Consider the following 21,498-nt stretch of genomic DNA (forward strand, 5'->3'; position numbering starts at 1 on the left):
ATGAGCCAAGCAGAATGGAATGGTATCTGCGTTGGATGGCGCTATGTCTTGGTCGGCGAATTGATTTGAGTCTTGTCTGTGTCTCTTACCCCCTCTTTCCTTTCCAAGTCGTTCTGGTACTCATTATCAAGTTGGAAATACGCATTGGTGATGATATAACTCCGAATTGACAGAACGTTGGAACACGAAAAAACTGATCGTTTGACACGAGACCCATGTAAAAGAAACCAATGATTTTTCTATGGTTCCACCTGTGATTTTCCTCATAATCATGCTAGTATATCTGATTTTCGAGTTAATAATCTTAAATTGGTGAAGAGAATGGAAAATTACCGAATAGGATGGGTTGGTTCTGCGAGCATGTTCTTTACTTGACAATTCCTTCAAAAGGATGACGTGGTCGTGTTGTAGGATAGCATATCTGTCATAGAAAATTCATTAGTCTGTCAGAGCCTCTTCATGGTATAATAGTAATTCCTTACGCTTTTTGGATAAATATAAAATAATAGCAGATTATTTAATTGATTAGCATTATTAGTAACTGATTATGTTATCAACTTACATTCGGAATTGTTTGTCCAGATTTATCGGTCCTGTCTGTTCGGCAAAATTATGAAATTCAGATCCGACTTTACCAACATCTTGCCGATCACCGAATTTTCGATTTGCATTTGAATCATATTGAACGATCATCGAAATTTACCGGCGTCGTCGTTCCGAAACTACTGCAAAAATAGCTAAATAATTCATCTATTATCATTTCGCAGTGCGAGAAAATTATCGCCAATAGTTCGATGCCAGCTTCGTGGATGGATGGCGCGCGCGAGATCGGACGGATCACAGGCGTCCAATCTCGGCCACGCGCGTCGTCGGCCGTCACGACCATCGCCACCTCAGTATATCGAGCGAAGTTAATTTTCAGACAACATCGCGAAAAGTTGCCGCTCCCTGGTTCTGTCTGATCTGATGCAATTTTGTTGCCGTTCGCGCACGGATAAAAAGAAGAAAAATGCGAGGGAATTATTTATAGGGTGCGCGTGTTCGCCTATAGATAGGGGGGGCGGGGGTGTGGAAGATGCTGCCTTTCTATCTCCATCTCATGGCGGATATTGCCAGAGCTGAGCTCACGCCATCTCCTCCTCCACCAACGGATCACATTCTGGCTTTCTCTCGGGAACCGTGACACCCTTTGACCTCTTGCACCGTTTCCTCTGGTCAAAATCTCTCCTCTCTCTGAATTACTTGGGGTTGGGTTGGGTTGGGTTGGGTTGAGTGGTGGAGCTTGCAGGGTCTCGGGAATGGCTGTTGCTATGGCCTCTGCCAACCTCGCCACGACCCTCTCCGGTCTTAGTAAAGCATTTGAAACTGCCAGATCGAGTGTGGCTCCGGTCGCTGGGTTTTCCTCTTCTGGGTTGAGGGCTGCGCGTTCTTGCCCTCTTCACGGCCAAAGGTATGGCCTTTTCTTTTTCTGTCTCTGAATTCTTGTCTTCTGTTTTGAGCTAATCTGTTCATCGAGCTCTTCTAGATGCTGGTTTACTGCCAATGGGTTAGTTTCTCTTCCTGTTCTGGTTTGTGTTGCGCATGAATTTCGCAATGCTTGAAGAACTCGAGTACTGATTTCGCCATCGCCCTTTCTGTCATATTTTGACTACACGCCTTTTATCTTACTTGACTTATGTGGAGTTCTGGTGATTTGACTGTATTGGACTGCTCTGTGGAAATTTGACTTCAACTGCTCTATGTTGATCTTTATCTTTTTTCCTTTTGTTTTTTGGGGTCAGTGTGTTCTGCTTTGATTTGATTCTTCCATCTTTTTTATGTCACGAGGTTCTCTCGCTTATCCTTGTAGTAGGATTGATATGGGCGACTTCATTATTTCGCAATCCACGCTCTAATTCTATCCCAGTAAGAACAGTATTGTGCCATTGATTTCCTATTTTTCTTAGTTTTAGCTCAATCTGCTTTTTCATAGATTGTCGTCTTCAAGAACAGTCATTAGACAAGCATCAGCTGCTACTACTCTGGAGGTATTGACCACATCATGCTGTCAATCAGTGTCGGTGCTTTATTATTATCGATCAATATCGGTGCTTTAGTATTGATGGGAAGTTTGATGCTACTGGCAGGATGGAAGCCAGAGTGAAACTGACATTGTTCCAACCCCTAAAGTTATCATAGATCAGGACTCCGATCCAGATGCCACTGTTCTGGAGATCACATTTGGGGATCGCCTCGGAGCTCTCCTTGATACGGTATAGCACCATCGACTGCCTTTTTCTTAATGGAATGATCATTTGTTGGCGATTGCTTAATCCTGTTTATTTAGAGGCTCAACTCCATGTTTCAAACATTGAAATTTTGTATTTCGCTTGTAGATGAATGCATTAAAGAACCTTGGCCTGAATGTTGTCAAGGCAAATGTATATTTGGATTCTTCAGGGAAGCACAACAAGTTTGCCATAACCAAAGCGTAAGCTCTTGGCAATTTCCTTGGACTGTCATACTTTGATCTTCTTTTGTACTTGCATCAGTGTCAACCCCTGCTATCATATAGTAACTGTCTGACATAAGTTGCAATGGAAGCCCTCAATCCATATTTCAGAATCACCTTCAATTTAGTCTCTCTGTGTTCTGCTTCTGCTTATAGCCATTTTAGTTGCCCCTAATATGGTATTGTTGGTTAGCCATTCTTTATATATTAAGGTACTTTGAATTAATTTTACTGTTTATTCAATAGACGTGGGAAGACCAAAAGGACGAGTTTTTTTTTTTTTGGTTGAAAAAATGGGGTTCAAAATTTTCTCTTTACACGGTTCTCTACTCCATATCAACCAAAATGTACTTGAATCAAGTTTGATTGCATTTTACAAGGCACCTACTACCTGGAGAGGTGGGAAAATCTTTTATTCCTGATATGATGCGTGTAAGTGGAATTTTTATTTTCTTTTAACTCAATTAGAACAGTAGTCCTTACTCCTTAGCTCCTATTACCTTGTATTTTCTTTCCCTCCTGTGAACTGGTGTTGTCTTGACTTTGCTTGCAGTGATACTGGAAGAAAGGTTGAGGAGCCGGAGTTGCTAGAGGCTATTCGATTAACGGTTATTAATAATCTCATAGAGTATCACCCGGTAACCCCCTTTTCCACTATCTGCTGCTGTTCATCATAACCGCATCCTAGCTTAAAATTTTAGCTTAGGACCTATATTATGAGCTTTTGACAGAGTTCTATCGCTGCTCCAGGAATCAAGTACACAATTAGCAATGGGAGTCGCATTCGGAGCTGTACCACCAACACAGCAGGCATGTTCAAAAGAGATGTCTGCTAGGTTTTATAGCACTGCATTGAATGTAGTTTTGAATTGATAGCAATTGATCCCTGGCGTAATTGCACTCAGCGTCAATGGTCATGGACCTATGCTCCTTTAACGGGAAGATAAGACAGAGGTTTTGTGATGACACGGTTGTGTTCTTCCATCCTTTATTGTATTCTTTTCATGGTTCCAGGAAAACTAATTATACATACTCACTGCTCATCAATTTGATTACATGGAGCCTATGTCACGAGCTTGTAACTCAACTCTTCAGTATGTCGTTTTGTGTTCCCCAGGTTGATGTAGACATAGCCACGCACATAAATGTTGTCGATGATGGTCCTGATCGAAGGTAGGGTGTGTCTCCTTTTTCTTTGTTTTGCTAGTTGCGTCTCATTTATATATGCCAAGTTAGGTAATGTCTCTTGCAAGTGAGGACATTGAATTGTCTGTTGACCCCTAAAATATATCTTGTCACAGTTTGCTGTTGGTGGAGACGGCTGATCGTCCTGGCTTACTGGTGGATCTTGTGAAGATCATAACTGAAATCAATATTGCTGTGGAATCAGGAGAGTTTGATACTGAGGTCACTATTCACATCATCACTGAACTTTTATTTCCTTGAGTGATCATAACTAATGCAAACTCACAATTTCTTTGGTGTTGTTACCAGGGGTTGCTGGCTAAGGCAAAATTTCATGTCAGCTACAAGGGCAAAGCCATCATCAAGCCTCTCCAGCAGGTAAAGATGATGATGCTAATGTAGAGGCTGTGCCCATATTGAAATGCTTCTGAGACTAGTGGGTTTTGGGTGTCTCATGGGCATCTTCACGTGTATAAGTGCATGAATGTATGTTTGTGCCTAATGGCAAATGCGCCTGTGCTTGCTTGTTTCTATGTGCTAGCGTGTGCATAAGAATGTGTATCTCAAGTTGTGCGTGTGATTTTCACATCAAAATAGTGTTCTAGTCTTCATAGTTTACTTGAGTTGCACTGCCAGAGTACATGTGGGTTGATTGGAGTTACTAAGTGGACAGAAAAAAGGAAGTTGACTTTGAGTTAAGCTCCCATAGTGAGTATAGATATCTCTGTACAATTAAAGTGGGATAAAGTGTTTTCTTTATCCCCCACACCTTGTTTTCTTGTCGCTATTCATGAATGGAGATCTCCTCATTTGGTGATTTTACAGGTCCTTGCGAATAGTCTGCGGTACTTCTTGAGACGTCCAACAACCGAGGAGTCGAGTTTTTGAGCCATTGTACCATGTAGTACGAATGGGAGTGTAAAGCATCGATCAGTCTGTTCGACATTGAATATGGGTCCATTATAGTTACATTTTTTAGTCTGCTCACTCACTAGAATGATATGTACGCAATGCGTAAAACTGAAAAAGTAGAGGAATAAGCTTCTACTAAACTGCTACAGCAGTGAACCGTAACTTTATGTATCGAACTGTTTCCGAATGAATGCTGTAGTATACAATGTCCATACCCTTGGTTTTTAGCTGTCATCAGTTGTATTGGCTTGTAGGCTTGAAATGTGAACATACCATATCTAAGCCTACTTTTCAGAGAAATTATGAAGCTCAAGTACAATTCTTATTCTGATGGGGGAGACATCCATATTTAGTGCACGAGAACAGCATCGTCATTACAAGCAGATGATTGGTATTATGCATCCAAGGAAACACTCACACTGCTAAATCAAATTCTAAACTGCTAGCTATTCTTGATATGTTGAAGAATGACGGTTATTTAACCCAAGAGGTTGGTCAAGTTGCAAAATGCATACCACGCTTGCCTATGTGCTCTGTTTTTACCTGTTCTGCATTGGATGATGATTGCAACATTCAATGAGAATTGGTCATAGTCACTGCTCAAAGATTATGGCGTGCATCTAACTCATTTAAGCCGGACACGCATACACCAAGGGATCGTTCCTGTCATGAACAGGAATCCCGATGCTTGTGTGCTAGCTATTTGGGAAGTTAGGGACGTTTAGAGCGAGTGTTTTGCCTCTTGTGCAGTTATCCCAAGCATCAAGTGAGATGCATCTATTTATTGACAAGAACTAAGTTTGAAAAACGAGAAGGTTAGTCAGGGAAAAAACGAAAGGGGATGCGTCCATATTCAGTAGTTGTGGTCTACATGCTTTCCAGTTTCGAAAAAAACATTGAAGACCCACTTCATCTTCCATCACGATATGGCCAAATATGGACGCACATCAGTACAGATTTCAATGCCACAAGCTGCCCTAAGGACATAGGGGCAACAGTCCATACATACATGATTGAAGGAGTATTGGCACACATCCCTACGTAATCTCATGAAACTGCGTTTCCAACCATAAAAAAGATGACTCAAAAGGCAGATATGGAACCCCGCCAAGACAAACACTTCCTTGGAAAGAGAGAAATGGACCCATTTCTTCATCCTTTACTTATCAACTAATGATTCTCTGGGGCTTCCATCCTTCTCTGTCGAAAGAGATTCAGAAATGGCAGGGACATTCTCCAGAGGAGCACAGACCATGAACTCCATGTTCTTCAAGCAAGTCTCTCAATCTTTACTCATTGTACAAACGTTGCGCATGTTAAATAGCTTCGATCTTTTTGGGGCAATAGAGCCTTCTGATGAGCTAAATCTGAATGCAAGCGAAGCTTTTTTCTTTCACTAGGTGTTCCTCTCCTGTTGTTGACAGATAAACTTTCGAAATGGCAGGCCCGTGCTCCGAAAAGCCTACCACAGGAAGAGTTCAGTCGACACGGTGAAACTGGAAGGCGAAGAAGTGGAGAGCAAAAGCCAAGCCGGGAGCAGCGATGGTGGATGCTGGGTTCCCCATGAACGGACCGGCATATACTGTCCCAAGGGCCAAGAGAAGGTGATTGCAGACATCCCTCCCGGTGCGGTGAAGGATGTCGGCGTTAACTGGATTTCCTACAATGAGGTTGATCCAATTTAGCAGCAACAATGCCCTCATCATGCTTTAATAGCTATATAAACAGAATTAAGATTGGCATCCTGGAGAACAACCTTCATGCTTCCTTTCTATCATGAATGTTTCGAGTGCTTGCTTGTTATGGATCGGAGTCCCTTTCTGTAACATATCCCTCAGTCAAGTTTTATCATTCCTTGAGCTTTTGAAGGCGTGACATCGTGCTATTGGTTATCATCACACTCTTAAGTTGAATGGACAACGGCCGAGATTCAAACTAACAGAGAAGATGAATCGGGCTTCGTTGCAATTACAGAGTCACCAACAACGCCGTGGACGAATGTCGTGTCTTGGAGAAATTCATAGGACGAGCAACATCATTTCATCGTAGATGTGCGGTTGATGATTGGTCGTTTTCCTGTGCCAAAAACAAGACTAGGAAAGGAGCTTCTGATGGGAGTTTTGCTACGTCCTGTTAGACGCTCCGGTTTCGCTTGCATGAGGGGTTACAATGTCTAGTTTGCGTTGCATTATCATCCAGCCCCATGACTTCTTTAAGTTGGAGATTTCTTGAGCTCTTCACTTCTTAGTAAAATTTACATCATGTCTAGTGCTCATTAATTTTCCAACCAAAAAAAAAAAAAAGGTGCTCATTAATTTCCCCCGAACCATTTTGACTATACACATTTCAAAAGCCGAGATACCATTCCGCGAAAATATGCCCTCGTGTCCTGATCAGAACCAAATCTGACTCAAAATTTATTCTATTTATTTTGCTCGACGTCCGTATACTCTTTAGATTTTTCGACTTTGTTTTTCTCAATAGAACAAGTTCTTCGTCTTATAAAGGTAATTACATGATAAATATATTAGAAAGTTTTCTTTATTTAATCAAATTATACCCATGAACTTTTCTGACTTTCAAATAAAACCAAAATTCAACCCAAAAGGGAAAAAGGAAATAGAAAAAGAAAAAGAAAAAAACCAGAGCTTAACTTGTGGCGCCAAATTCACCGGAGCTTAACGGATAAAAAAGGCGGCGGCGTCGATCGATCCAACGTCCGCGCTCTCGCTTCTCAGCTCAGCTCAGTCGCCGCCGCAATGGCGCTCTGCAACATCGCCGTCAGCCAGCCATCCCTCTTCTATTTCAATCCCCCGTCCCTGCCTCCGATCAAAGCTCCGGCGTCGTCGTCACCCTCCTCCTCCTCTCCATCCGCCCTCGCTTGTTCCAAGTCTTCTTCTCCGCAGCCGCGGAGCATCGGCGACGGCGGCAAGCCCGACGAGCTGAACCCCAAGAGGCTCTCGGAGCAGTCGTCGTGGGAGGCCAAGGACGCGGAGGGCCGGGACTACCTGTACCGGCTGGGGCAGGAGGCCGACAACATGAATATCGCCGTCGGTGCTAGGGCCGGTGTCATCGACGACGTCTTCGCCGGCGATTTTCTCGGCAAAGACTGTACGTTTCGCCTCTCCCTTCGCTTTCGCTCCGGATTGGATTACAGCTGCAGCGCGCGATGTAATGTTTTTGACTTTAGCGCTAGGACATCGCGTTTGTCGAGATCATCTAAACCAGGAATCCGTCGGTAAAGCGGGTCGTCATCTTTTTTCCTTTGGTAGTGTCCGATTAAGATTGTTCTCTATATCCATCGGATCAAAAGATGGATGTATTGATTAATGCAGTATATTTAGAAATTTTTAGCCGGTCCGGAGAATTTGGAGGGTGGGACTCTGTGTTTGTATGCGCAGGAGTATGGACTGCACGGCAAAGAATTTTGCAGGAAGTGATCACATTTGGAGGATTTTTAATGAAGAGACCTCTGTAATCCGTGGGTGATAAATGAAGTTGACAAGAAAGTATCGCGTAGCAAGTTAGTTGCAGCTGAATTCTGATCCTCTTCCAAAATGATAATCAGTCGAGCGATTTTTCAATGGTTGTTGCAGCCGACATTGTGTTCGATTACCGGCAGAAGGCTACAAGGTCGTTTGAGTACCTTCAAGGAGACTATTATATTGCTCCTCTATTCATGGTAAATTAAATTCCCCCACTGTGGGTTATTTTTCTCTCTGATAAAGTTTAATTGATTTGCTTTCAATATTTCCTGAGTTTACTGTTGTTAATGTCAAGCATTGTGCTGTTATGTAGCTTCTTTGCATGCTACTTGCTAAATGTTTTGGCCAACGCTAGTTGCTATTTTAGTTCATTCACTGGGGTTATTATACTAGTATTATAGGGTAACTTCTCATTGATAAGGCTATGTGGAGAGGTATTCGACATTTTCATGTATTTGTACTTGCATTTTCTGAGGCTACTGCATTGTGACCATTTATTTAAGCCAAAGCCTATCAATGGTTACTCAACTTGCTGTCTTGCCATTAAATATGGACTGCAGGTCATTCAAGTTATGTTTTGCTTCATGTCTTCCGTTCTCCAATTTATGTATCCTGTTCTTGAATATAGATTGCTCGTTGTGACATGTTTCACCTTTTTTTCACAGGATAAAGTTGGTAAGTTCCATGAAACTTGATTTTGTGCTGTAAGAACGACACGTGGAAATGAATACCCTTGGTGACCGTCCTGTCCTTTATTTGTCTGTTGCGCTTTAGTAAATAGGAACAATGCATTCTTTGACCTGGATAAAAACGATTAATGCCAATTGGCATTCTAGTGTTCCTCTTTCTTGTCTTCCTTTCTATCTTCTTCATACATGTTCTGCTGATATTGCAGTGTGTCACATTGTCAAGAACTACATTGCCCATCTTCTCAATGTAAAAGTTCCCCTGATCCTTGGTATGTACGGTTACAAATGATTGATTTGATCACCACGTTAATCTAAACTTATTTATTTATCAATTTGTCCGTAATTAAAATTTTTGTACAAAAGTGTCACTCTTTCTGATGTAGAATAAAAAAGCTGTGCTTTATTGAGTAACGATTCTTTTTCGGATGATGTAGAAGCGGATGCCGAGTAATTGACTTCCACTTTCTGTGTGTCTAAGCATCACGATTCTATTTCCCAGGTATTTGGGGCGGAAAAGGTCAAGGAAAGTCATTCCAGACAGAACTCATATTTCAGGCAATGGGAGTTGAGCCCATAATCATGTCTGCCGGGGAACTAGAATCGGAAAGAGCTGGTGAGAAGTTTTCTTCCATCCTTTAGTGTCCTAGCATGCGAATCGGGACTTTTACTTGTTGTTCTTTCACTGATTTCTCAAAACTTTGCTCTTTATATGGCTACATGACTATTTTTGACTGAACAGGAGAACCAGGAAGATTGATACGTGAACGCTATAGAACAGCTTCTCAAGTGGTTCAGAACCAAGTTAGACTTTTCCACTTTCACTATCAATTTATGTATGTGGTGTGGCAATTTTTCATATCTGGACATTAATGCCTTTCTTCTATTCGTCAATTGTCATTGTCTACCTGTTTTGCAGCATCTTTCAAATTGTTAGTGCCATGCTAAATGATTGGTCGATTCATTTAATTATTTTTCTCTGCCTGCTACATAGTCTATTCCTCACTGGCATCCTGTCAATTTTGATATACTGCTGCATTTCACTTTCAAAATTCTAATGCCATCCTACTCTGGGAGAGCATACTAGCTGTGCTCAGTGAGGACCAGCAAGTGTTGTTTTATACTGCAATCTCACAACATCGTTTCCTACAAAGTATGACACTTGATGGCAGCCCACGTAATAATTTCATTCCATAAGAGAAACTTAAAATCATATAGAAGAGTTCTTCCTGCCTTTTTGTACTTAATTGCTCTGTACGAATGCACTTTGAAGTTCAAGAAGTTTACTATAGATCATTAATCCACTATACTGGAATGTGATTCAAACTTCTAGTTGGTATTGGACATACCTTTTTGTTGGAAATTTACTCCAGCCTCCCATTTCTGAAGCTCCATCACTGGAGTTTGCAAAGCCCTATAATAATTTGTCAAGGAAGTCTAATTTGATTTCCTTGGGGGATGCAGGGTAAAATGAGCTGTTTAATGATCAATGACATTGATGCAGGCCTCGGTAGATTTGGTAAGCTACAGTGCATTTAGGCAGGTTCGATTTCGGCTTACCTCTAAGCCCTAAAATGGGGCTATGTCCTAAGTCTCCTGAATTTCATCTTATAAACAAAGAAAAGACATTTGTCGAATCTTGGTTCTTTCATATGAACCTCACATGCTGTGTTCTTATCCAGGAAATACTCAAGTTACTGTGAATAATCAGATTGTAGTCGGCACACTCATGAATTTGTCGGACAACCCGACAAGAGTAAGCATTGGGCAAGATTGGCGAGACTCAGATGTCACAAATAGAATCCCTGTTATTGTTACTGGGAATGACTTTTCAACAATATATGCTCCTTTGATTCGTGATGGAAGGATGGAAAAGTTTTACTGGTACATGATTTTTGCAAGCTAGGGTGCAGCTCTTCCTCTAGTTACTTTTACATATTTGCACGCTGGTGGTGATTGCTTTATCAGTGGGCACATAAGTGATTATATTTTCATGAACAGGCAGCCTACGCATGAAGATATCATAAATATTGTCGACAGAATGTATGAGAAGGACGGCATCTCAAGGAAGGAGGTTGTACATGTCGTGGATACTTTTCCTAATCAAGGTAACAATCTTAAGCTTACTATACTTTCTTGCCATTATTTTTGTCCTTTAGCTTGGTTCATTAAGCTGGTGTCATTGTGACACCATGATATCATCATACTCCTCTCAAATTTCTATCTATTTGTGCAGCCTTGGACTTCTATGGAGCTCTAAGGTCTCGGACTTATGACAGGTCGATCTTGAAGGTATAAAATAATCCAAGTCCAATTGAGGAGACTGAACAATCCTATTTTGAACTTTGAATTTGATATGATGAAAAAGATGAGTAAGTTCCATTGCTCTTTACCCAGTACATACAATTGATTGACGGCGGAACTTTGGTCTATCCAGCAAATATGCTTTGAATTACTGTTATATCCCAAATAAACCAATCACCAGGACATTCAAGGGTGAATTTGGTGTGTGAACTATGAACTGTGCTATGAAGTGGGAAATTCTCTGACAACCTGGCCAGTTAGCTTAAGTGGCTCTTAAAGTTGGTGTTTTCTCATCTTTTTGAGACATTTAATGCTCTGGACATGCATAAACCACCTTGGTTGATTTTCGTGGGGATGATGACACTCTGTTTTCATATTGATTGAATGATTGAGGTAATTAATATCTGTGGTATATTCTCGTATTCGGACCTCAGACCCATCACTTGCACAGAGAGTGTTGGCTGTTGTTTTTAAATAGCCAGTAATTCAGTAAACATCAAGTTTTTTCTCATAGTTTCTCATGAGCATGATTAATGCTTAGGCTTGAAACTAAGTACTACTAAAGGGCAAATTCTTTTTCCACATAAAAGTTCTTGTCTAGGAGATATTTGTTATTTAACTCCTTTTGGATCACAGTGGGTTGAAGATAATGGTGGAATTGAAGATCTTGGAAAGAAACTCCTAAAACGAAGAAAAGATGAGAAGCTCCCAGTGTTCACACCGCCAAAGGTAAGAGTTGTTGTTGGTCTTGGTTGCAGTTTACTTCACTAAACTAAATGTAATATGTTGTTTAGGGTGGGGGGGGGGGGGGGGGGGTGAATATTTTGGATGCATACAACTTGGTATTCGTCATTGCCTAAATGGGTTTAGTTGCATGTTTGAGCAGCAAACACTGGAGGCATTACTTGAGTCTGGGTATTCTCTTCTCAAAGAGCAGCAGCTGATAATGGAGACCAAACTTTCTAAGGAGTATATGAAGAACATAGATGATTAGCAGATAAGCAGCAATTGCAATTTCCGTGCATCTTATTCGTATTTAGCCATTGAGAAAGTTCCTGTCCTTATAAGTATTCTTGCATTTGTGAATAAAGTTCATTTTATTGCTAATAGCCTCAATAGATGCATCCGATATTGCCCAGAAAATCTGATTGAATCTGAAGCTCTGGAAATGATGATGTTGGTAATGGAAATAGCAGATGAGCGCTTGCTTATGAAAGAGGCCCTATGGTTTTGATATTACCACTTGAGTATTCATCTTTCTCAACAATGTGAGTCTTGAGGGGTAGTCAGAGCTGCACGATACTTTGCAGAATTTTGGTCCATGAATAGATTTTGCTATATGTTAGGATCTGGTGTTTATAATGTCTTCACTGATCGTTTAAAATTTTTTCCCCTTTCTTCCCATTATCCTCACTTTGTTGGTGTGACGATTGCATGCCAAAATACAAGAGACTGCTGCAGAAATCCACCTGCATAGTTGTATTTTTCGGTATGCCTGCATGTGCTGCACATCCATCCGTGATTTTACTATTACCATTCCTTTTTAATGTTTCACTTCTTGTTATTCTTGATGTATCATTCCTCATTAATTTTATGTGCATGGAAATGAAAAGATGAAGTTAGACCTTTAGAACTTCATTCGGGTTAATGATTTGAGTGGGCAGTCTCAGCATAGAAAGATTCTTTGGGGAACTGCTGGAGGTTGACCACTCAATTAGCTTATCCCAGTGCTGGATTAACCGAAATGGAAGAGTACTTAAGAATAAGCTAAATTCCCTTTCTCAGTCACTTGCAGGATGCAAGATCTCTATCCACTCCACATGAGTTGTGACTATCGACCATTGTATTTTACTGGTTGGCTCAGAGATAAATTGGGGGGGGCGGGCGCTGGGCTGCGGGGCGGCGTGGGCGGCGGGCAAGAATAACATTTACTTGATCAGATGCCAAAATAAGAAGGAAAGAGGAAGCCCTAATGATGGTTCTTATCTTGTTCTTTTTTACTTTAGTTGGAATTGGATTAAAGGATGAATAGGGTGCTTGTTAAAAGTGTGACGGCAGATTCTGGTTGACAAAAAAAGGAGTGGGGGGGTGCTAGCGTGAATTTGATTCCAGTAACAGAGGCCATCCGATTTGGGATAGTGGGCATGGATCGATGTTGTTCTCTTCTGACCTCTAAATATGAAGTGACTGGTCAAAATGGCACATCTTCTTCTTAATGCACCTCTAATATCCACTGGTCTTTACTTTGTGGTTGGTGGAATTTGCTTTCTATTATTCTTAGTGGTCATCCAACCTTTAAGTCTATTTTAAACTTCAAAATTGTGGTTGTGGGAGAAGGGGGGGAGGGAGGGAGAGATGAATTGGAGGATGATGTCTATCCACAACTATCTGTCTTCTATCTCAATCTCGAGCAGTTGTTGCACCCCGAAACTAGAATCCCCTTTGCCAATTCCCGAAAAAATATCAGACAGGTCGATGATGTAATGGAAACTCTTGTATGCTCTATAGGAATATTCGGTCATAAATTTCTTTTACTTCGAATTCATTATTAGGGCTAATCGACAAAAAATGGGGAGTTCATATGCAGACGTGAGCCTCAGATTATGCTGATCAAAGACATTGGCCAAACTGACACTTAAAATTCAAATACAAAGAATTGCACAAAGCTTCAGGAATGTGATGATTATGCCGTTGTTTAGAGGCACCAAGGTTTTGAAAAGTTCATTAAGCCCCCACCAGCCCACCACCACCTAACCTTTTATCTCCCCCTCGCCCTTGAGAGGATCTTTTGCCTTTTTTTTTCCTAAGTTGCACTGTTTCACATTCCACGATACGTCCCCTTTTCGGTTTTGAAAAACATTGAAACCATCATGCACCTTACGGACCACATTTTGTCATCTGATTCAGTGCCTGATGTTTCATCACTCGACCGGCCACCATTTCCATGCGCACCAAGCTTCTAAAGCCCTACTGAAGTCGCACGACTCTTTAGACCAGTAATTGAGGCAAAAAGACTAGAAAAAGAAAAGGGCATGGCGTGCTCTATCGCTGTAGTTCTTACTAGCTTGCCAACCCCATGTCAAGAAAGAGAACAAACATCTTCTGCCCATTCGAAGTTTGATTCGATGGGATCTTAACTTTCAAGATCTCTCCTCTATCAACTTTTTGTAACTTTAATTTCAGATATATTCTGTGCCAAGATCATAGATAAATGTATGGTACCAAAGCAGAAAAAGAAAAGGAAAGATGGGGGTAAGGTCAACACTCAAAAAGAGTGTAAAGCATGCTAGACGACTGCATCATTCACCATGTAATTGGTTAACATAATTTTTTTTTTCTCAAGAGAAATCTCTGTTTATTCAACTAATCTTTTTTTGTTGTTTTCCAAACGATTCTTTGGACCCGGCCGTTGCCGACACCGCATCTTACACCTTATGTATAAACTAATAAGGAGGAAACTCGAATATTTTGTCGTCCAAAATTTAAAATAAGGAGCCAAACCGCCCTTTAGTGAGCATCTAGTTGAACTTTCCTTAGAATACAAAGATATGTTTTGGGCTCTCATCAATAATTTTAACTTTAATTAACCCCGAAGACATTAAGAAAGGGGAAAGGAAGTCCAGAAGAGGAGGTTGTCCACATAAATTGTTCCACGTGTGGCTTCTCAATATGAAAATATATTTTAGGAGGAAGCTGCGTCTACAAGGCAAGTTGTGATGACTTTGATTTGATTAAGTTTGGAATTGCTTGACTTGTTTTGATTATCATATAAGCAGCTCACTTGTATTTTAGTTTGGAGTTGAACTTTGACCAGATGGCATCAGTCCATCACAACTAGATCATGCAACCGATATGATCCTTCTGTTCACAGGGAAAAAAGTTGTCGGTTCTCACTTATTTCTCGAATGTCGTCAAATAATTCTTGAAATTGCAAACTTTTCAGTGCTTCCAACTATTTTCACTGTCCATGGAAGCGTACAGTTAGTTCAACATCTATCCATAACAAGGCAGAATCAAAAAATTTACTTGTGCCCCTACATTTTAATTCTCTCGAAAAACCCCCCCACATACTCCGCGAATTTATCTCAATCGAGCTTGATTAAGGCATGAGAAGATCAATGTGTGATTGACACCGGGTAATCAAATGAGCCATACCAAAGTGCTAAAAGGGCAAATGAATGATTTGAAAAACACTTTTCTAAAGATTTTCCTAAAGATAATCGCTTGTATCGCTTATAAAATTAAATGAGCGAATAAAAATTTCATCGTTCATGAAAATATTTAGATATAAATTATTATTAATAATGAAATATTTTCAATCGACCAATTATTTCAAGCAATATAAACGATTATTTTTAGAAAAATACTTTTCAAATCATTCATTTTTCGCAGAACAAATGGACCATTAACTTGATCCTGAACTCATCGAGACAGAGACCCAGAATTAGAAGAGGACAGGATGGTGCTTGTTGAGAAAATCGAGAATATAGGGGCTCAAACGAGAAAGAGCAAAAAGTCCAATGGCCACATCGGAAAACAATCAGATGGCACGTCCCTATTGAAGGAAATTCGGTTATAACAGGAGCGCGAGGTTGGCTCCTCAGAAAGTGATAGGCAATCTCTCTCTCTGTCTCTCTAGATGCCAAGTTCTTTTTAGCTCATTAACTAGATATCTTGGGGGTTGTAGTTATATATATTCAGAGGGTGATGGAGTCTCCCCAGGTTTTTATTTAGCTGAGAGAGAGAGAGAGAGCCTGTCTTTTGGAAGGAGGAAGAAAAACAGTTGGTGGTAGTTGATGAACTGAAACTGTAGGGATCGATGGTGTTGTGGTGGAGATCAATATAAGAGGAGCAGGAGAACAAATAAGGTGGATGGAGTGGTGGAACATGCTCCTCTCCCCTGTCCGAAGGGCTTGGCTCGCTCTTTCCTCTCGCCTCAAGCCTCGCCGTCACCGTGAGTCCTCTCTCTCTCTCTCTCTCTCCCTCTCCCCGCCACTGTTTTCCGGTGAGGCGATATGATCACAGACAAGTTAAATACATGCTTCAGATCTTGTTCTTCAAACTTCATCTGCTGCTAAGTCTTTTAACTCTGTAAAATTTGAAAACAATCTTTTTTTTCAACCATTTTACTCTTCACAAAGTAAAGATTTCTTCATATTTACGTTTTTTTTTAATATATCATTTCTGTTCTGGAAACACATATTGAAGATCTAAAAAGACTTCCATGTTGACTTAACATGAGTAGCGTAGGGTAAGCAACTTCCTTCAACTCCAAACCCCACATTGTAGAAAAAGGACCTGTCGTGTCAAATGCCACTAAGCTAAACTCGAAGTATCATCTGTCTATTACCATTGATCCATCATGGTATTAGACTAACAAACTCGGTTGTTTCTGTTTAGTTTCCTGTTGTGTCACCGAAACTCTTGTTACGACCATTTATATCTACTAAGTTTCCTGTTGTTTCTGTTTACTTTCTATATCTGTGCCCCTGTGGTTTTTGACTAAACCCCCGGAAATTACTACTAATCCGTGAGCAGAAATCATCAATATCTTTATCCTTCACTGGATTTTTTAAAATAGGTTTATGGTAATTTTTTCAAAAGATCTTAGTTATTCCATGTTAGTAGCTTCCATTAGTTTTGCACTTGTTAGCAAATTGCGGGTTTGTAGAATCTTTCCTAAATCCTTCAAACATATGCAATTTTAATGGAAAAAAGAAGATGAAGGAACTTAGCTTGATTACACCAAAAGTGATGGATTCTGAGATGAGGATTGGCATAATTCCTAGACCAGCTGCTATTCCCAGATTTTTTCCCCGTTCACTTTTTCAGAGAATATGTATTGAGCATCAGGACCAATCTTTTGTTACTATCGATTAACAATGCACTGAATAAATGCAGACAAAAGTCATTTCTCAACCATAAGGACGAATTCTACTTGTTTTTCTTGGTTATTCAAAAGTTTTGTTCTTTCTGACTTCAAGTTCAAGCACATAAGGAGACTTTCTTCTTTTGGTTCAAATCAGGTGATGGACTTTTGAAGCTTCACCATGACATTCAAACATGTGAGTATGAGGACGTGCAGGTCATGTGGGAAATGCTACAAAGATCGGAGCTGGAGCAGATTGCGAATAATTCCAAAGGCAAGCAACGCCCTTTCTGGAGAGTCTTCGTATGGTCTAGCCACAGCACATCGGTAACATTATCTGCAGATCATGCTTAACAGGCACGAAACTTCATCCATGACAAAGTTTCAGCATGGCAACATCACCATTTGACAGAGGAGAGAGAATCGAGACATGTGTACACTGTATTTATGGATCAAGTTTTGTAAATATATGTGAAAAAGAGAAAGTTCTGTAGATATATGTCACATTGTCATAAGTCCACATTCAACTTGATCCACACACAATGGGAAGTGGCTGTTACAAACTCAATTCTTCTAGTGCCATATACTAAAAATCACAGAACAGAAGCAACAGCGAGTTCGTACAGACAACTAGCTTACCATCACTGGCACTGCTCCAAGTTAGCTTAAATGTTTCAATTTACTTTGCAACAATCAGCATTAGCGCTCACGTTCAGCAATCTGTCATTTTGGCTTCACCAGAAAAGAAAGAAATATATGAAAGTAAAGAGCATACAAGATATGATATGGAACCAAGGCAGGCTTGCTTGTGGAAAGTTTTCATTAGAAGTTTTGAAGCCAATACTTTCGTCTGAAGTTATTTATCATCCTAAGTCTAATGCACCGTAGCCTGCAGCGTGTCCTGTTGAGTTCTTAATACTGTTACTGGAGCTTTTCCAAAGAACAGCTGCATGCTGAGAGCACAGAGCCACAAATGGGCCAAAGATTTGGCAGAGAACAGAGACTTGAGCAAGCTGCATACATGCTTATGAGCACGCTTAAAATATGACCATTACTGTTGCACATTAGAGTAACAAAAAAAAAAAAAAACCGTCCCAGCAAAACCAGCAGACAGAAAAAAACTCTGCAGTATAAAACTCGCAGCCAATTTTGTGGGCCTGCTCTTTGTTCACAAAGTCATCATGTTAAGATGGCACCCACCTGATATAAAGGTTTACATGCACCAAGTCGGTGCAAGATATTTTCCAAGTCAATGAGCTTTATAGCAGCGCTTGTGAAGTTTACATGTTTTGGGCTTGTCAAGTCAGAAAGACTAAGCTTCAGAACTTTTTCGTCTTTTTTCTGCCCTTTCACTCCCAAAAAATTCAGTTTGTTTGTACTAGAAAGAAGACATCAGCTTCGCTGCTTCGACTTGTAGCTGACAAAGATAATGTTGACGATATGTGTACTTCTTTTGGTTTGAAATATATACCATTATTGCATGTGGCTGTTGAGAGAGAGAGAGAGAGAGAGAGAGAGAGAGAGAGAGAGAGAGAGAGAGGGAGAGAGGGAGAGAGAGATATTGGCATTTTAACAGTAAATCAAACTAGAATCAGGAGGGGAGTACAGAATAATATACTTCTTAAATCAAGAAGAGAAACTGACACCACCCAGTCAACTAACTATGTTAAAGATGTAACAATGCATTCCCACATAAATCCTGCACAGATCTTTGTATACTACAAGTAATTTCATCCTTGAAACTTACAATTGCTTTTGATAATTCACTGAACTTGTGTATGTTCAATCCGCATGTCCGCTTGTCATCTGACTTTCAGTTTGATTGCAATCATTGGAGATCATTAAGATCCGTGTCAAAAGTCAGCTTCAAATAGTTTACGACATTCATTTTCTAACCCCAGTCTTTTGGTCCTTTCTAGTTTCTGCACAATGATCGATTGTAGTCTTAAACAATTAGGAAGCATTCTATACTTACTGTGCTTAGATACACATCTGGGTGTTTGTGAAAGTAGATAAGCAATTGCAATTATTGATAGCAGTCACTCTAAGTCTGACATGGATTTTCACATTCACCACGAAGTATAAGAGACGCCATTAGGCAATAGAATAAAGACATGGCAAGGACCAAAAAGATGTTGACTTAGATGTAGCAGTTTTTGCAGGAACCGGTACTACCAAGATGAAGAATCGTTAGGAAAAACATGTAATTCGGAAGATTTAATAACGGTATCTGTAACAGCTGACCAGTTCTTCTACATCACTTTGAAATGTAAAAAAGGCAAGCAACTAAGCTCCATATTTACTGCAGGAGACAACAGTGATCTTCTAATGTTTCTTCCTTACGTGTTCTACCACATTGTCAAAGCCAGATACCAAGTCATTGTGGCAAATAGTCCTACACCTCCTGCAAGGTCAACACCATAACCTCTAGGGGCGCCAGATTTTTTTCCTCCCGGTGCATCAGCTGCCGGATCATCCGCCGCGGGCCCATCGGCACCAGCAGGCAGGGGAGGAGAACTGCCCGGAGCATCTGCTGCTGAAGCCGCAGGCCCATCGGCACCCGCAGGCCCATCAGCACCCGCAGGCGTGGGAGGTGAACCGACCGGAGCATCTGCTGCTGGAGCATTGGCACTTGTTGGTGAACCACCAGCCGCCTCTGATGGTGAGGTGGCAGGAGAGGTGGCGGCAGCTGGTGGGGTTGCTTGACTCCCGTTAGATGGGGGTGTTGCTGCTGCAGCCGGAGTCGGTGCCTTTCCATACTTTGGTGGTGCAGTACCAGGAGCCATTGTTGGGCTTGAAGCTGGCACCGGGGACTTATTTGGGCTAGGACTTGCTGGTGCTGGGGATGGCGGTGAGGAAGTTGAGTTTGAGCCAGAACTAGAATTAGCATTCCCCATATTAGGAGGCACTATTGCACTGCTTACTTGTAAGACAGATATATTGTATGGTTGAGATGTGACAGATTTTACTAAGTTAGAACGAAGGTTCGATCCTTGCACAGCCGAGCCAAATGCAATCCCACCACTGCTCGAACTGGTCACATTGAGAAAGCCCTCTAGGCCGACAGCCCGTCCACTTGTCTGGAACAGTGTGGTGAGAATTGCTGTTTTATTCGGTAATTGTTGAAGTTTTTGTGGATCGTAATAGTCGAGCACCACATGGAGACTCAAGATGTCTCTGACAGTTTCCGCCGGTTGCCCTGACAATCCCGACATGGCGCTGTTGTCCACCACCAGGACGGTAATGGTTGCTCGCGCATTGATCGCACTGGCCACCTGAGATAGTGTGAGATCATTGTTGAAGGTGCTGAATTCGGGGTATTTGCTTAGGATATTGGTGATGTTAAAGGCAGTTGTAGAAGATGAAAGAAGGAAAAATAGAAAGAGCAAAGAATGCAAGGAGTTGATAGACATGTCTAAAAGTCGCTGTAGAGGGAAGGAGATGTAGCATAGAGATGTTCAGGCAAGCTTTATATTGGAATTGGTGGATTCAAAACGAGCTCCTTAGTCCTCCTTTGTGCCGAATATGAAGGAAGTTTGTCCGGATAAAAATGAGCAGATGTGGAGATTATTCAGGTAGGTAAGCCAGGTGGCCATTCAACAAGTGCATTTGCAACTACCACCTAAAAATAGGCAATCTTGACCATCGACACTCATTTCACCTTCTACTTATAGCACCTCATCCATTGCCATGTCATCCTTCGATGGTCGGTCGATAATTTGCTGAGGGCACCAGGTGGAAGGAGCAGATTAAACGCCGAGCTAGAACCCTCAACGCAATGAACGCATGATGGTGTATGAGCAGGATGGTTTTGAACCGTATAACTTCCGCAATATAACACCATATGATGCAAAACTATGATAACCAAACCAAAGTAATGTGACATGCACTTTTGGCAAGCGGATACAAGTTCTGCACATTTGTGCAAAACTCGGTTGCGCACGGCCTCCGCAGCCTAATCGTTAATGACCTCCCATCTTCTGCAGATTGCAGACCATCCTAAAGAAACTTGCCCATGAATTAATCTGGGGTGAAAGTCACAGCGCTTTTCGACTTGCAAGGACTACACATATCTCACAAATCACTCCATAGGTAAAGAATGATTAGTTGTGGGAAACCATGTAACGGCATGGATGTTTCATCGGCGGATTCGAATCCACCATGTCGCTGGCTTATGTCGACGTGTTTCCTCTAGGATTATGCTGCTGCAGGATTAGGACCCTGACCGGCCACATGACTGCAGCGCGCATTATATGACAATCGAGTCTATCGATGCAGCCCAGAACGAAAGATGGCATTAAATCCGATCTTCAAGTGAATACTTGTGCCTGGAAATCAACTTATGAATGTGATAAGCCAATTATTGGTCCTCCAAAACAGCACCATTTTCGACCGAAAAAAAACTGGACCATTCTAGTTAGAATGCTTCATTTGGTATAGAACAATCTCGCTCTCGACTTAATAGAACGAGTAGCTGGCCTAAAAAAGGATAAAAAGGAGATTGAATTCTCAGCCTACTCTTTCAGGCAAGATGAATCAATATTTATTATTGCTTCAGGTTCAGGA

The 21,498-nt window shown here is 41.2% G+C and overlaps 5 protein-coding genes across 7 annotated transcripts; 4 read left to right on the forward strand and 1 right to left on the reverse strand.

Moving 5' to 3' along the window:
• Positions 1-986: 986 nt before the first annotated feature.
• LOC115689066 (ACT domain-containing protein ACR11) lies at positions 987-4,822 on the forward strand. The gene is made up of 10 exons (XM_030615036.2): positions 987-1,450; positions 1,973-2,027; positions 2,127-2,252; positions 2,376-2,470; positions 3,045-3,129; positions 3,242-3,301; positions 3,609-3,664; positions 3,793-3,898; positions 3,986-4,054; positions 4,502-4,822. The coding sequence occupies exons 1-10, from the start codon at positions 1,299-1,301 to the stop codon at positions 4,562-4,564; spliced, it is 867 nt and encodes a 288-aa protein (XP_030470896.1). The 5' UTR covers positions 987-1,298; the 3' UTR covers positions 4,565-4,822.
• Positions 4,823-4,962: 140 nt separating this feature from the next.
• Positions 4,963-6,556, forward strand: LOC115689067 (uncharacterized). Its single transcript, XM_030615037.2, has 2 exons — positions 4,963-5,861; positions 6,033-6,556. Exons 1-2 carry the CDS (start codon positions 5,809-5,811, stop codon positions 6,271-6,273), a joined length of 294 nt encoding a protein of 97 aa, XP_030470897.1. The 5' UTR covers positions 4,963-5,808; the 3' UTR covers positions 6,274-6,556.
• A 715-nt stretch (positions 6,557-7,271) lies between these two features.
• LOC115689065 (ribulose bisphosphate carboxylase/oxygenase activase, chloroplastic) lies at positions 7,272-12,876 on the forward strand. Of its 3 annotated transcripts, none has more exons than XM_030615035.2 (12): positions 7,272-7,699; positions 8,185-8,270; positions 8,739-8,748; positions 8,969-9,031; positions 9,262-9,375; positions 9,502-9,563; positions 10,224-10,278; positions 10,442-10,643; positions 10,761-10,867; positions 10,996-11,051; positions 11,700-11,792; positions 12,734-12,876. In XM_030615035.2, the coding sequence occupies exons 1-12, from the start codon at positions 7,348-7,350 to the stop codon at positions 12,767-12,769; spliced, it is 1,236 nt and encodes a 411-aa protein (XP_030470895.1). In that variant the 5' UTR covers positions 7,272-7,347; the 3' UTR covers positions 12,770-12,876. The 3 variants fall into 3 exon arrangements, with proteins under 3 accessions (XP_030470895.1, XP_056176614.1, XP_030470894.1); XM_056320639.1 differs by lacking the exon at positions 12,734-12,876 and adding an exon at positions 11,934-11,960; XM_030615034.2 differs by lacking the exon at positions 12,734-12,876 and adding an exon at positions 11,950-12,172 and having other exon boundaries at positions 7,273-7,699.
• A 2,763-nt stretch (positions 12,877-15,639) lies between these two features.
• Positions 15,640-17,495, forward strand: LOC115689068 (uncharacterized). Its single transcript, XM_056320495.1, has 2 exons — positions 15,640-16,017; positions 17,090-17,495. Exons 1-2 carry the CDS (start codon positions 15,936-15,938, stop codon positions 17,284-17,286), a joined length of 279 nt encoding a protein of 92 aa, XP_056176470.1. The 5' UTR covers positions 15,640-15,935; the 3' UTR covers positions 17,287-17,495.
• Positions 17,496-19,280: 1,785 nt separating this feature from the next.
• Positions 19,281-20,389, reverse strand: LOC115689087 (fasciclin-like arabinogalactan protein 14). Its single transcript, XM_030615054.2, has one exon. It carries the CDS (start codon positions 20,343-20,345, stop codon positions 19,281-19,283), a length of 1,065 nt encoding a protein of 354 aa, XP_030470914.1. The 5' UTR covers positions 20,346-20,389.
• Positions 20,390-21,498: the final 1,109 nt, after the last annotated feature.

Source organism: Syzygium oleosum, unplaced genomic scaffold, assembly GCF_021117445.2.
Source record: "Syzygium oleosum isolate NSW1041296 unplaced genomic scaffold, Sole_v2.1 Sole_v2.20, whole genome shotgun sequence".
NCBI lineage: Eukaryota > Viridiplantae > Streptophyta > Magnoliopsida > Myrtales > Myrtaceae > Syzygium > Syzygium oleosum.